Genomic DNA, 16001 nt, shown 5'->3' with positions numbered 1-16001 from the left:
AGATGATATCATTTTCTAATGCATCAGTTGTATTTCACTGTTTTCTTTGGCATACTGTGGAACCCCTTCTTAGACTCCCTGATTCACAACTCCCTCCCTTTAAAAACCATGTTTACTCAGATTTTCTGTTCATTACCTCTGTAAATTTACCCCGCTTTTAAGACCAGATTTTCTCTTCTTTTTTTTAAAGGTCTTAAAAGGGGAGTTTCACTGTAGTACTATGTAATGTATAAGTAAACCCAACAGCCTACCTCCTGAATGACAGCTCTGTACCAAGTCTTGTCTGCATCGCACAACGCAGCACACATGGAACCAGGTCGCAAGTTGTGCAAGATGCCCTCGCCAGGTCCCATCCGGTTGTACGTCACTGCCATCTGCTCTGCGAGCTGGCCAGACGCCTGTGCAAACTTGTTCACCTGGCACCAAAACTCTGACGGAGTGGACACAAACACTACGGTCACGTCACCTTTCTCTCCAACTTTCAGAGAAACATGGGGAATGGTCGACTGGGACGTTGCGCCGCCGTTGATATTGACCCCAAGTGACTGAGCGATTCCACGAGTCGGCTTGGCCTGGGCGTTACCTCCGACCGTGACCTTGAGGTCAAGGCTGTCAGTGGCCCGCACACTGCGCTTGGCTGCACCCAGACCAGCCTGGATGATTCCAGAGCCTGTCATTTCCCCAAACTTTTGGTTGACGTTGGAACCATCTTCAGAAACAAGCTGAACAATGTAGACATCCTGGCCTTCGTCGTAAGACACCACAGTGGCAGCGAAGTCCTTCTCCAGGCAAAGGTCTTCAAACTTGGCCACATGCTCCGGGGACCAGAAGTTTTCAGCCGAGGATATACCCTCCAGGCAGCAGTGAATACTCTGTACGGGATAGTTGAACAGATCTGGTCGCAAAGAACGGATGTTCTCACGTTCGATGTAATCTTTGTTGCCGTAGTCCACAAAGCTCACTTCCAGCCTGTCTCCGTTGTGTGGGGTGCCTGCAGTAGATAGGATAGTATTTCAGGGCGTGGTGGTTAAAGTCACAGCCTAGATGCCGGGTACCCGGCGAAGCGGGTATTCATCTAGTCAATTAAATGTCTTCAATTCTGGAACCCAGTGTGGACCATGGACACTGCAACCCACAGTATTTTGTACCACCTTGGTTTTCAGGGGTGGGACTCTCTTGTGGTGAAAAAAGAGGAAATCCCTTTTCTCTAGGGGGGTATTTTTTTTAAATGGTACATTAAAATCTGTGCAATCTGAGACTAAATTTCAACTCGTTTGGATCAGGTAAATAAGATATTCTCCTCACTCCCCCCCAAAAATAAAACACCCAACCAAACAAAAAACACACTTTCACACAACAATGGTAACATTGTACTGGTGCATACTTACTCCATTACTGGCAATAGTATGATCCAAGTGACGCCCCAATGCATTGAAGCTCAAAATGACTATTAGTTATCAAGAGTTTTCAGTCAGCACAATTTAACTCTCAAGCCTCCAGTGTTCTGTTCCATCTTCACTTCTTTCCATATCATTCAGTCAACAAGTTATAGATACTGTGATGAAATGGGACGCGGAAAAATAGATTACTCCAGCGGAATACATAAGTTGTGTCCGCGGAAATTGGCGGATTCGCGGAAAAGTCACACCCCTGGGTTTTACACCATCAAAGAAAAATGCTGACAAATTTCATTATTATATCTTTTAATTATAAAATCATATACACTGTAAACAACAACAGGAGACCCAGTGTTATTCTCAGGCCTCGGTCTTCGGATATTGGCACTGGTTTTTTTGTATCTGACGCACTGTTCCGATTCCTGGCCGGTCGGCCAACCAATAGATTTGACATGAAGGAAATCTGACAGACGGAAAGATTCTGTAATCAGGACATTTGATTCTTACATATTTTCAATCCAGGTGCTGACCTATTGTCCGAGTCTGGGAACAACACTGCAGACCATCACATTTAAAAAACAAAACAAATTACCTAAATAATGTGAGTTATATATGAAAACGTCTTCAATACGATCGATGCTCACAAATGATAGCCATTCACATACCTGTCACTCTTCCCCGATACCACTCGCCATCAGTATAGAGGGCGGCACAGGTATCGCCCAACTGCCAGTTACAAGCTTCAGGTGGGCTGTCTTTGTAATAGGTCTGCAGTAAAATAAAATAAAAAGTCAATTTCCAGGATTAGAACAATCACATTTGATATTATTATTAGTTCAATGCTAAATTTCTGTTATTGCAAACATGTATTTATAAAGAAAAAAGTCGGTCAGACTCAGAGGTAAATTCTTCTCCAAAAAAAATCTGATGTTACAATATTGCTTCCAAACACCGCTACTGACAAAGCAGTGTGAAGTCACAAACTCATATCACAGTATTCTATTCACCCATGTATAAATTATAATGTAAGAAATTTGTTATGACCCAGTCTGCAGCACACATCGTCGACCAAGTACCAGAACTGAAAGTAACAGCAATATCCCCATTTAGCCCCATGTGAAGTTCACGGTCACACTTCATGAATCTCAAAATGTTCACTCTTCTTCTGCAGCTTTTGAAGTAGACACATCCACAGGGCTAAGTCTAGAATATGCACTTGACATGGCAATGGTGAATAGAATGTACCCCAAATAAACTATTAATTATAATATAATGACAAGGAAGTATTTACACAGAAGGTTCTCGTTTCTTCTGAAAATGAAATACACAAGTAGTGCTACCACATATCTGGCACGAGAAGGATATTCGCTTTATTTTGCATGTCTCACGGTATGGTCATCCAACATGCAATCTTACCGTCAACAGGTTCATAATCTCCTCCAGGCAATCTGCCGTACGTGAGAGCTGAACAAAAAAGTTGTCTGGATCTGTGATGTGTCCCACAAACACATCTTCTGTGGTTCCTGGCTCCAGCGCCATAAACTGATAATCCTTTCTTCGAGACATCTTGAAAGAGTGTGCTCCTGAAGTAGGTCAGAGGATGAATCCCTTCACTTCCTGTCACTGGTGACAGAACTTCAATACTGCACGAGAGAGAGAGGGGGAAAAAAGGACAGTCAGAAGTGAATCTTATGCCATGAGTTTATGAAAGTGATGACTTTGGGTGTACATTGCAATTAAGTGTATGACCATATATATTGAGGTCTAACGAATGACGTCTCACAACGTGCGTGGTCGTCCTTGGCGGTCAAGAAAGCCGCCGCGATCATTGCGCAGACGACACTTCTAGACCGCCAATATTTTTTGTGCGCATCACGTGCTCCACATAAATCGGCCGGAAACGAAGCAATTGGGAAACCTGGATAGACAAGACCAACTACAAAAATGTGAAAGTAGCACTTCTCTAAGTCTTTAGAACATTAAACAGACAAGTAACTAATTCTGATTGTGAAGCACTCACATGGAGATGAACCTCCAATTCCAAGTGACACCACTGACGCCTGAATTCAGGAACAATAAGTTTTAATCACCAAAAAAGACATTCGGGCCCAAGCAAGTCTGATAGTCATTTTCTTGTCAGTTGCAAAAGTTAAAATAAACTGCAAACAAGCATGCATGTAAAAGAAGTTGGTCTTCACATCATGTTTCAGTCTACTGTCCTAGCAATCAACATCGACATGACAGTGATATTAATACTGACAGGTATAATGCATCATGAATGTGTACTACAGCATGGGTACTGCTGGTGCTGAGTCAGTGAGTGTCAGTTTTGAATGTTTTAGTTTTTGTACTATTTCACAACGTGCACACCGTGTCACCGTCAAATCGAATGTCCTTAAATTGCGTTGCACACTGACAGACAGTCACTGTATGCCACATTGATACTAAGAGGCTATACCTCAGTAAGGTCGGCCTAACTGTTAACGTTTTGTTTCGTTACACATGAGGACTAAACAGTCTCCAAGTAAGCGGCAAAAGCAGCACCACCACCGGATGTGGATCAACTCTGCTGTCCTGCATCATGGCGCTGGCCATTCACAGAAAAATCAAACCCTTTTGTTTGTATTTCTTTGCTACGTCGCTGACAGAGCTTTCTATGAAGTAAATCATAGAACAAGTACAAATGATTACAAGAGCTATCAATATGTCATAAATTACAGCTAAAAAAAGTCATTTCTGGCCAAAAAACACTTGCAAACCTCGTGCTCGATTCCCGCCATTGCTGGTATTCTGTGACGCAGGTTGGGCAAGTTGAAGAATAAGGAAATTGTTTTTAACAGAATGCTCTGATTGAAACATAGAGCAGGTCTAGACAAAAAACACTATTTTTTATCATTTGCCTTTACAACGTTCATTCAACACTGAACGGTACTGATCGTACACCACCAACAATATTATCTTAAAAAAGCCTACACCCCTTCCTGTGATGTAAACTATTCCAGCACGACGCATGCCAACCACGATCGAAACATTGCTTCCGGTAGCGAAAACCATCGTCTGCTTTGTCTCCTGCAGCCTATCTGGAAAGGTTCCATACTCACGCCACCCCAGAGGTGCATCCACTCCACCAATACTCGAACAGACGAAGTCTAACCCGCAGTACATCAGGCCCATTTCTTTCAGTATTTTTGTCTGTGTCTTAAATACGTATCTCTCAAACTCTAAAGGAAACGGCGTTGAAAAGTGTGATTCGCACATAATGGGAGGTAACAACAAACAAAAATGCAGAACGCGATCAATTCGTAGCACGAGGTTACTTCCCCTGAAAATGTTTGCCTCGCAAGGTGGCGCGCGCTTGTATCGTCTGCTACTGTGTACATCGGCGCTACGAAATGAATGGGTACCGATCGCACACTGGCGGATACCAGTGCACTGTGCATCGCTTGAAGACTGTGCGTTGTTGCGTGTTTGTGTTGAATTCATTTATCACTGGATACAATCAATACACAAAACACAAGTAAGTGATTTTCTTCCACTGTTTTCTTTTGTCCTGACAGTATTCATTGAAATTGTCTACGGCGGATGTGGAAACTGTCTGTAAAGGCTGACTGATTTGGAATGTTTCCATCGATATGCGGCTCGAACTGCCAACCCCATGTTGCATGAGCCTGTAGTCTGAGCAACAGTGGAGTTCGTCTCTGTTGACGATCAATATGTCGCAGACGACATGCACTGTGTCAGTGTTGTTCCCGGGCATCATGACCGGCTGATCAACTGAAGAGCGTAACCGACGGCGGTTCCAGTGACTGATTTTGTAGGCTGTTCTCAAGGTTTTGTTGGGAGGCTGTTTTATGTGTAACCCCATCAGTCGCAGTAGCAGTTTGCCGTGTTAACTGAAGCAAAAATTAAGATGTCACTTAGAAAATAAAGAGGGGGACCATGCCGGGGTCGCTTGGTTTTTTTTCTCAGTTCTTTGTTGCTTTGTTTTAGTGCCTTCTCAAAGTTTCTGTTTTTCTCTATGACTCTGAATCTCCAGCTACGCCTTGGCCATCAGTTCTGACAGCGTCGTGTCACATTAGCCAGTTTCACTAATAAGTTGCTGGTTGCCCACAAAGTGCTTGTTAATATTATCATCAATAATCAGTTACCGGGCTGAGTATCGCCGTAATCATTAGAATCATTATCATTCTAATTCAATCGAAGTTCATCAGTCGTCATCATCATCACCATTAATTATTTTGTCGGGTTGCCTTTCTGCGGGACAGCTTTAAAGCCGGGTCCGGCTCCGCAAAACACAACGACCATCAATGAACCATTTCGAGTCCAGAGGTTCGCGGTTCATGTTTTCTTAGTCCGGCTAGTCAATGATTAACCTCACTTTGTGATAAGTTTTACAAATAAAAAATAAAAAATCCAAAAAAATCTGTCACAACACTCGCATAAGCTGGATGTTTACGGCAATTCGATTTCATTCAAACTGAAACTCACTTGATGAAATGACATGTACTAATCTATTTTCATCACAGTTAACCGATTTAACGAATTTATTACTAAATTCATCGCATGATATCGTTGATATGTTAGTTCATACCGTCCCCGAACAAATGATGCGTCGACTGACAAGTGTGACAGGGAATGGCCGGGTCACGTTGTGTCAATGGTTACCTGTCCATTTCTACTCCCGTTGTTTTTAACATTGGGTCGACCTCTGGCATGTTCAACAACATGTTCGGCCGTCAACCGTCATTTTTGTAATTTTCCAAGTAATATAATCATAGTTTGAACAAGACCAAGAGTCATGGGGCCCATACCGTCAGCGTTTCAGTCATAAGTCCGTCATTTGTAAAAGCATGGCTATGCACAATCCAGAGGCCGGGTATATTGTTTGTTCGTTCATGGGCTGAAACTCCCACTTTACGTGTATGACCGTTTTTACCCCGCCATTTAGGCAGCCATACGCCGCTTTCGGAGGAAGCATGCTGGGTATTTTCGTGTTTCTATAACCCACCGAACTCTGACATGGATTACAGGATCTTTTTCGTGCGCACTTGGTCTTGTGCTTGCGTGTACACACGGGGGTGTTCGGACACCGAGGAGAGTCTGCACACAAAGTTGACTCTGAGAAATAAATCTCTCGCCGAACGTGGGGACGAACTCGCTGACAGCGGCCAACTGGATACAAATCCAGCGCGCTACCGACTGAGCTACATCCCCGCCCCGGCCGGGTATATGAACGTTACTTTGGACCGTGGACGAATGCAATATTATTTTTCAGATTTGAATTTGCATACTTTGTGTTAAAAACTCAAATTTTCTTTGTTTGTTGTCACAGTAGTAAATGTACTGCTGCCAAAAATTAAATCTTGTTCAAAACCGTATTCTGTTGTCGCTGAATGCTTTCCCCAGTGGTAAAGAAAGCATATTTGTTACCAGCCCCCCTCCCCCCTCCCAATTCAACACTGCAAAGATGCAATAAGTGTTTGAGGTGTTCAGCAAAGTTATGCCTGCGTTTAAACGCATCTCAAGAATTAAACAAGCCACTCATGACAAAAGCCCCCTCAGTCTTGGCCCGGCCCTTCCTTTTCAACCCCCCACCCCTTGCCCGTCACACAATGTTCTCCCTTTTCTTGTGGCTTTTTGTGTGTTTACGAATTAAACATGGGGAAGGTTAACAAGAAAGAACGACTGAAGATAGAGAGAAGAAACGAGAAGATAAACAGAAATGACGAACAGAAGCGCATGAAGAATTTGCCCTCTTTGACCCCAGCAACTTAATGATAGGCTTTTGATGAGTTTTATTATAACGTAATTCTGTAACTGCGCTATACAGCATGGGATATTTGCAGGGCGGTGTGATTTTATTATGTTAATATTTCCATTCAGCGTTTCGTTTGGACATGATCGTCACGCTACAATGACCTACCTCATTGCCGGGAGCGCGTATTGCTCGTTCGTACGATGAATGTTGGTTGGCTTTTTGGTGTAGATTTATTTGATATGATATTCTGTAGTTTGAGGAGATTTGCATTGCGAAAAAACAATAGGTTGTTCTTATTTTGGCAATGTGACACTGAACTGACCTTGCAGCACAAGCTACGTTGAGCCGGCTCACACTCTGCTGGGCGAGAGCTACAATCGTATTTTTTTCTCTCATCAAATAAGAGAAATTCATGGAAGGTGTGCTTCATAACCGTGTAACACGAAAAACTTTCGGTCGATCAGTTTTTGCTGTGATACGAAAACTGAGAGAGTGACTTCTGTGTTGCGCAAAAAGTACTTGAAAACGCTCGCAACACTGACGGGGGTTATCCCCTTAATCTCAGTGTTATTGCCAGGTCGTAAAGGCATGCAGTCAAGAAAAAAGGCGAATACGCCGAGATAAGAAGATAGTAAAGACAGGTGACAGACACAATGTCGACTGAACGGCTTTCAGTTCAGGTGTGTGCGCATTTTCTTTCTCGTTCTACTGGGTGGGGAGGGGGGCCGGTTGGGGCAGGTAGAGAGGGGGGGGGGGGGGTGTGTGAGAGAGAAAGGGATTATTGGAAGAGGTAGACTGCATTATCGTTGCTACAACGTTCGACGCACAAGGCTATCACACGCCAACGTCTTTGAAATTTTGCGATAGAAAAAAGGGCCCAAGAGTATACCCGCGGAGAGGCAACGACTACCGAACGTGGGGTGACAGCGGAAACGAAGGATACAAGATACAAGATACAAGATATTTATTCACCAATTTTGCAAAAGGATTTCATCTTGGCACGGCACGGTAAAAATAAAATAAAAACCAACCAGACACATATGCAGACACACATCACCATGCATGCATACATACGTACATTACACTGTCATGCACACACAGACACAACTCACACACACACACACACACACACACACACACACACACAAGGATTACTATGATTTAAGTTGTTTTTGTTTTGTTTTTATATTTTAAAATAATACCCTTTTAATTTCAGATTATACCCTTCTCCTTCTGTCAATAACAATTAATTCGAATTTCATGAGAGAACAAACAAGGCATAAATCGGAAGAAATGAAATGTTTCGGCACTATCCGGACAGTGTACGAATTTACTTTGATTTAAAGGCTGCCATACTCGTAGCGTTCATTAATTAATTCATATTGTTTACATGTGCCAATAATGGTATAAAACTGTACCTAAGGGGATATAATGACGATTGGCTGTAGCTTTCGAACACAGAACAAATTATTTCAGTATTGCAAAGTGGTGTTGATAGTGTTGAATATAAACAGAACAGTCTCAAACGCCATCTTTGGTTTACGAAACGTCACGAAGTGACGTCAACGGTCTAATAATAGCCCAAGTCCTGGAGAACTGTTGTTAAACAATGATAAAGAATTCATTATTTCTCGTAATTGGTAAGGACTTCAAACCTAAAACTTTGCAGGAAGCTTAATTTATACATCCCCGCAACGATGGGGAAAGCCCTGGAAGTAATTAAACTAATTAAATAGGACTATGTCAGCCTTTAACAATGCCGTGAAAGTGCCAGAGAGAAACAGAGTTGGTTGGTTCTTCTTTTTTTAACGTCCCTCCAACAGTATCGGCCATGCGGGACCGATTTAGGTTCGTTTCCTTTCTCAGTTTACAAGGTGGTCGCCGTGTTTGAATCTACATGTATTTGCATTTATGTTTTTTCTTAGTAAAATGAAGGAGGTTATAAAAAGCTCATGTCTTTTCACACTTGCGGCTACTTCAAATCTTGTTAAAATCTTGATCTCATTTCAAAAGTTAAATAATATTGTCCGGGAGGACGTCCCGGAAGAAAGAAACAGAGACAGACACAGACTCACAGACATGGACAGTTAGAGAGGGCATAACTTACAATGAACCAGCTGATAATCCCTGGAAGGCAAATCGTTTCTTCGACGTCAGATACTACTTATGTTAATATATGAAGTCTTATATCGCGCGCGTATCTCCAGACTCGGACTCAAGGCGCAGGGATCTATTTATGCCGTGTGAGATGGAATTTTTTACACAATACTTCACGCATTCACATCGACCAGCAGATCGCAGCCATTTCGGCGCATATCCTACTTTTCACGGCCTATTATTCCAAGTCACACGGGTATTTTGGTGGACATTTTTTATCTATGCCTATACAGTACAGTAATTTTGCCAGGAAAGACCCTTTTGTCAATCGTGGGATCTTTAACGTGCACACCCCAATGTAGTGTACACGAAGGGACCTCGGTTTTTCGTCTCATCCGAAAGATTAGCACTTGAACCCACCACCTAGGTTAGGAAAGGGGGGAGAAAATTGCTAACGCCCTGACCCAGGGTCGAACTCGCAACCTCTCGCTTTCGAGCGCAAGTGCGTTACCACTCGGCCACCCACTACTAACATTTCTGTGTGACTGAGAAGCACTCGAGCCCTGTCCACAAGAACCAACAGTGGCGGGGTAGTTAAAGCTCAACTCTTCATTTCGTTTTATCAATACTTTCCACGGCAGTAAAACTCGGCAGATCCATACCAGAGCACCCAGGGGGTCTCCTATTCATTGTATTGGTGTGACTCACGCGAGTTGCAACAACAGAGAACATCAAATACCGCTCAATCAGATCCGGGCCAGCACCCATAGGGAGTTGTGGTACATTTTTCTTTGGCTTTATCTCTTCATTGGTTTATCTGTCCCCTCACCCCTCCGCACGACTTCCACCTACACCTTTTCTTCTATTCGTCCTTTTCTCTGTCTTCTATCTCACACTGTCTCTGTCTGTCTTGTCTGTCTGTCTCTCTTCTCTCTCTCTCTCTCTCTCTCTCTCTCTCTCTCTCTCTTTTTAACTGTCTCTGTCCTACCCCCTCTCTCTCTCTCGCTTTCTCTCTCTCTCGCTTTCTCTCTCTCTCGCTTTCTCTCTCTCTTTCGCTTTCTCTCTCTCTTTCGCTCGATCTTTCTTTACTTTTTCCTTATGGTCCCTTTCCCGGCGAGGACTAGTTGACAAAAAGCAGATCATGTCACAAACCTCGGAAATAAAGATAATGATGCTTCTCTCTCTCTCTCTCTCTGTCTCTCTCTCTCTCTCTCTCTCTCTCTCTCTCTCTCTCAGTCTCTCTCTCTCTCTCTCTCTCTCTCTCTCTCTCTCTCTCTCTCTCTCTCTCTTTCCGTTCATTTTTACGCATGTTTTTACATTTAGTCAAGTTTTGACTAAATGTTTTAACATAGAGGTGGGAATTGAGACGAGGGTCGTGGTGTATGTGTGTCTGTGTGTCTGTCTGTCTGTCTCTGTGTGTGTGTGTGTGTGTGTGTGTGTGTGTGTGTAGAGCGATTCAGACTAAACTACTGGACCGATCTTTATGAAATTTGACATGAGAGTTCCTGGGTATGATATCCTCAGACGTTTTTTTCATTTTTTGGATAAATGTCTTTGATGACGTCATATCCGGCTTTTCGTGAAAGTTGAGGCGGCACTGTCACGCTCTCAATTTTCAACCAAATTGCTTGAAATTTTGGTCAAGGAATCTCCGACGAAGCCCGGACTTCGGTATTGCATTTCAGCTTGGTGGCTTAAAAATTAATTAATGACTTTGGTCATTAAAAATCTGAAAATTGTAAAAAAATATTTTTTTTTTTATAAAACGATCCAAATTTACGTTCATCTTATTCTCCATCATTTTCTGATTCCAAAAACATATAAATATGTTATATTTGGATTAAAAACAAGCTCTGAAAATTAAAAATATAAAAATTATTATCAAAATTAAATTTTCGAAATCAATTTAAAAACACTTTCATCTTATTCCTTGTCGGTTCCTGATTCCAAAAACATATAGATATGATATGTTTGGATTACGAAGAGAGGTACAGAAAAGCGTGCTATCCTTCTCAGCGCAACTACTACCCCGCTCTTCTTGTCAATTTCACTGCCTTTGCCATGAGCGGTGGACTGACGATGCTACGAGTATACGGTCTTGCTGCGTTGCATTGCGTTCAGTTTCATTCTGTGAGTTCGACAGCTACTTGACTAAATGTTGTATTTGCGCGCGACTTGTTTTTTTTTTTATCCGACGCATTCTTCTGACCCCATGCAGTTCGAATGTCCAATAGCTAGGCGGCCACGCAGTATGTCTTCTGATACAACAATTTTCTTTTTCTGCCAGGGTATTATAACCGATATGTATATATTTCATATAATTATTTTGTATCCGGGTCCAACTGAGCTATTGTCCTCTGCATCTGGAAACAACGCAGTTACCCCTTCCTGCAGCACAGGCTGCCCATATAAATATATATAATACGTAGCTTACGTGACTCGATCGGTCGACCTTTTATGTTTTCTTCTTCTTCGTTCATGGGCTGAAACTCCCACGTTTTTACGTTGTGACCGTTTTTACCCCGCCATTCAGGCAGCCATACGCCGCTTTCGGGGGAAGCATGTTGGTTATTTTCGTGTTTCTGTAACCCGCCGAACGTTGACAGGGATTACATGATCTTTTCCGTGCGCTTTTGGACTTGTGCTTACGTGTACACACAAAGTGGGATAAGGCACTGGCAGGTCTGCACACAAGTTGACCTGGGAGATCGGAAAAATCTCCACCCTTAACTCATCAGGCGGCCGCGGCCGGGATTTGAACTGGCGACCTTCCGATTAGGAGGCCGATGTCTCATCCACTACGCCACAGCGCCCGTCTTTTAGGTTTTTAATCTCCCTTCCCCTCTCGATCTCTATCTCCCTTCCCCTCTCTCTCAATCTCAAACTTCGTGTGTCTTGATGTCGTCGCTTTTTCACCGATGTAATATCTTCCTACTCCTGTAAGCTTTCTTTTCCGTTCCGTCCTTTCTATTGTCTTCTTGACTGAATAAAAGCAAGACATCCGACGTGTCTCAGCAATTGGAAAATAAATGCATGATCGTTCGACCTTTTAGGTTTTCAATCTCCCTTCTACTCTCTCTCAAACTCCGCGTGTCTTGATGTCGTCGCTTTTTCACCGATGTAATATATTCCTACTCCTGTAAACTTTCTTTTCCGTTCTTTCTTTCTTTATTTATTTGGTGTTTAACGTCGTTTTCAACCGTTCAAGGTTATATCGCGACGGGGAAGGGGGAGGGGGGGGATGGGATAGAGCCACTTGTTAATTGTTTCTTGTTGACAAAAGCACAAATAAAAAAATTGCTCCAGGGGCTTGCAACGCAGTACAATATAATTATGACCTTACTGGGAGAATGCTAGTATCCAGTACAAAGGACTTAACATTTCGTACATACTGCTTGACTAAAATCTTTACAAACATTGACTATATTCTATACAAGAAACACTTAACAAGGGTAAAAGGAGAAACAGAATCCGTTAGTCGCCTCTTACGACATGCTGGGGAGCATCGGGTAAATTCTTCCCCCTAACCCGCGGGGGGTTTCTTTTCCGTTCTGTCCTTTCTTCTGTCTTCTTGACTGAATAAAAGCAAGACATCCGACGTGTCTCAGTTTCTGGACACATTTAGAGGATAAATGCATGACATGCTTTTTTGTCAGCAAAACAGCAATACAAAAAAAGGAAATCAAATCTCAAAGCATTGGTGTCAATTTCTCACGACTTGACCGATTTGTACGGTGTCAGTTTAATTATTAGTTGCCAGCTTTTCAATTACTCCAGTGATTTACTCGCGCACGCGGCGTGCTTGTTACGTATTCAGCTGTCATCCTTTATTTGGCGGGTTGAAGAACCGCACAACTCTTCCTGTCCATTCATTCAGGCAAAAAGTAATGTGCATGTTGGTGACGATGTCTCCCTCGTCGTCCCCAGGTAACAAACAAGGTGTTTGGACGGTTCACGGCTTCTGCATGCACCCCATGGTGTGCTCTCTCATCTATGTTACACTAAGGGTGAATTGCTTCGCCCCAGGGTGGGCACTTTACCGGGTATTAATTCTGTCATAAAATGTAGGTGAGCGGTACCACTGGTATGGGGTTTCATGTAATGGGGTAGAAGTGTTTAAAAAAAATGGCGGGTCTTTTAAGAGCATGATACGTGAGATTAATGACTTAAGTGATTCCAATCATGGTTTTGTTGGTTTTTGTGGTATACGTCGATGTTATCGTGGCGTAGTCTTTCATTGCTGCGCGGCACTTGACATCATTTAATTGTGAAAACCTTGCTCACCCCACAATCATTTTTCAAGTATGCCCCCACTTTCTTTGGTGGCATTTTCTTAAAGCAACAGAATGACGACCACATCGAATATATTCGAGGGAGATCTTCATGGTTTTGAATGGTTTTTTGTGGATACATTTATCATGCTTTTTCAGAAAGCTGAACATATGTTTTAACACTGACCTGGTACAATGCTAACACTAACAGGTGTACGTATTGCACAGAACCAACAAGTATTTTTGTGTGTGGTTTGTTTGTGTGTGTGTGTGGGGGGTTGTTTTTTTTTCTCAAAAATCTTAAACAATAAATTAAACAGAAGGATTTTTTCATGACAGCAGCACGCACCTACGTATAGCATACTTCCACTGACGCAGGCTTTTTGCTAGTATTTTGTGTATATCTAACAGATGCAAGGTGTTTGTCTTTTCCACCACTTTTCCATGTGACTCTTTCCCTTTCTGCAACGCAGTTTACAGTACTTAGTGGGACTTCTAAGCTCTTCAGCGCGAAAGCCACGACAAGAAATTCGAGAGAAGCTGGGTAAATTCCCCATGCATACGAGACGGCTCTCGCCCTCTACCCGTATGTTTACCGCTGGATTCCAGCCCGAGGTGTCCCGCTAAAGTGGATGCCGGTAAACATCTAACTCGAAGTGTCAATCGGGTGTGACCTGTGTCTTGAGTTTTTGCCCTAGTTCAGGAAATAAAAAAAACACGCGAGGAAATGTTCCAGGTTTATTTGGTTAGTGGCTGAACTTAACCTCTTTATTGTTAGACGATTGAGAGCGCATTAACCCGATTTTTTTTCTCGATAGACAGCTTTGTTACCTGAATGAATAAATCGAGTCTTGTATCATGTGTCTGGTCATCCTGAACTCAGGTCAAAATGAGTTCGGCTCATTCTATCCCTGACAGGATGCCTTCGATTTTTTTGTTTTTTTTGTTTTTACATATTTAGAGCTTTTTGTAATGTATTATTGATATAAGCAGATTCGCGATCGTCGATAATGATTTTTCATGGTGTTTTGTAATTTTTAAATTACAAAGGAATTGATATGTAAGACAGTTTCAAGCGAGCTATTTTTCGCGGCTGTATTTACTGTGCAAACAACTCTAAATATGGCAAAAGTGTCACGTGATAATCAACCGTTTGGTTTCGGCGCTAACTGGAGCAGACGATTTTTTCTGTAACCAGTTGACAGTGATGAAACCATATAACGGTCTCCTTCCGGCAGCAGTCCCAAAATTTCGACTTGTTTTGACCTTAGAACGATGTCTTTATCATAACTGTGAAGAACAGAAAGGAGATCACTGTCGAAGTCGGCCAATCTGCAATCATTTTCGTCTCGCGAACACTGATCTCAAATTTAGATCAGTGCTCGCGAAAAACATATGGAAGATAACTCTGTATTTTTGATTTGATAGATTCGCGTAGGACTGTAGCGTCCGGTCAGAGAGACAACTGGCAATAGCCGTGGAGCGATGCTTATCAGAATGGTGTCTGGTAGCTCTTACAGGGTGGTCCAAAAACAGCGCCCTATTTTCTTTTTGATCTCATTTTTGATTGCGAAGAGAGATTTAGAACATCTGTTCACCAAACAATAGCTGAATGATGGGAGATTATGTCTTGCAAATTTGGTAGAAACTGGTCTGTCCTTAGTAGTTGATAATATGCTCTATCCAGGCTCCTCTTCGTTGAAGAACTGCTGCAACACGAACGTTGAAATTGTCCACGACTTGTCCAATCATGTCAGCTGGTATGCGCCTCATTTCCCTGCTGATGTTGTTCTTCAGAGCTGCCAGGGTCTGGGGATTGTTGCCGTATATCCTGTCCTCGAGGTACCCTCACAGAAAGTAGTCGGGTGGGTTGAGATCAGGGGAGTAGGGTGGCCAAGGGAATTCGTTCGTCAGGGTGGCCAATTTCAACGTTTTTGGGCCACCCTGTATATGGATAAATAAAATCTTCCTGTATCGCATGCTCTGAAGCTCTTATAGTTATATGAATAAACAAAGTCTTCGTGAATAATGTGTCTTGTAGTTTTATTTTTTTGCAAATGGTTCTTTTTTTCCGAGCCTGCTCTACTCGATGTCATGTATCTCTGCACTGTGTAAACATGCAGAAGAACCATCATCTGACTATGGCATAAGGCTTCTAATTCTGTGTCCAATTTCTGTCGTGTCCGTTTGGCCTTACAAAGAACAAATTATGTTAACTATTATTACTTATAACATAATCAAGACACACCTGGTTCTATGAGTACAATCCATAACCACAAACGACAGTGTATTTGGACACAGTTCTGTGGTGTCGATTCGTCAAATGTTGCTGAATCTTTGTAGCACGGAGCAAACACGCAGAGAAACTTCTTTTAAACGTCTTGTTGGAGTTTTGTGCAAACGATCTCGATTCGGGATCACTTTTACCGACCCATGCATACTAATGAGGGTTATGACCCTCTTATTTCGAAACGGAGC

General features: G+C 42.5%; 2 protein-coding genes and 1 long non-coding RNA gene across 8 annotated transcripts in view; 1 reads left to right on the top strand and 2 right to left on the bottom strand.

Moving 5' to 3' along the window:
* The window catches only part of LOC138966364 (fap1 adhesin-like), a 34029-nt gene extending 31027 nt beyond the window's left edge, over positions 1-3002 (bottom strand). Inside the window, exons 1-3 of the mRNA XM_070338564.1 lie at positions 2814-3002; positions 2063-2165; positions 252-991 (exon numbers count right to left, since the gene is read on the bottom strand). Coding sequence (XP_070194665.1) covers positions 252-991; positions 2063-2165; positions 2814-2963 — 993 coding nt within the window. The 5' untranslated portion in view covers positions 2964-3002. The remainder of the gene's footprint in view (positions 1-251; positions 992-2062; positions 2166-2813) is intronic.
* LOC138966381 (uncharacterized) overlaps positions 1-16001 on the bottom strand; it is a 223948-nt gene that overhangs the window by 31941 nt on the left and 176006 nt on the right. The window lies entirely within an intron of this gene.
* The window catches only part of LOC138966365 (axotactin-like), a 146079-nt gene continuing 134861 nt past the window's right edge, over positions 4784-16001 (top strand). For all 5 annotated transcript variants that reach the window (XM_070338568.1, XM_070338570.1, XM_070338567.1 and 2 more), the window contains exon 1: positions 4784-4914. The gene's annotated coding sequence lies outside the window, so the exon portion shown is untranslated. The remainder of the gene's footprint in view (positions 4915-16001) is intronic.

The sequence above is a fragment of the Littorina saxatilis genome, linkage group LG5, assembly GCF_037325665.1.
Source record: "Littorina saxatilis isolate snail1 linkage group LG5, US_GU_Lsax_2.0, whole genome shotgun sequence".
NCBI lineage: Eukaryota > Metazoa > Mollusca > Gastropoda > Littorinimorpha > Littorinidae > Littorina > Littorina saxatilis.
The sequence above is the reverse complement of the archived record's forward strand: the minus strand, read 5'-3'. Positions and strand labels throughout refer to the sequence as shown.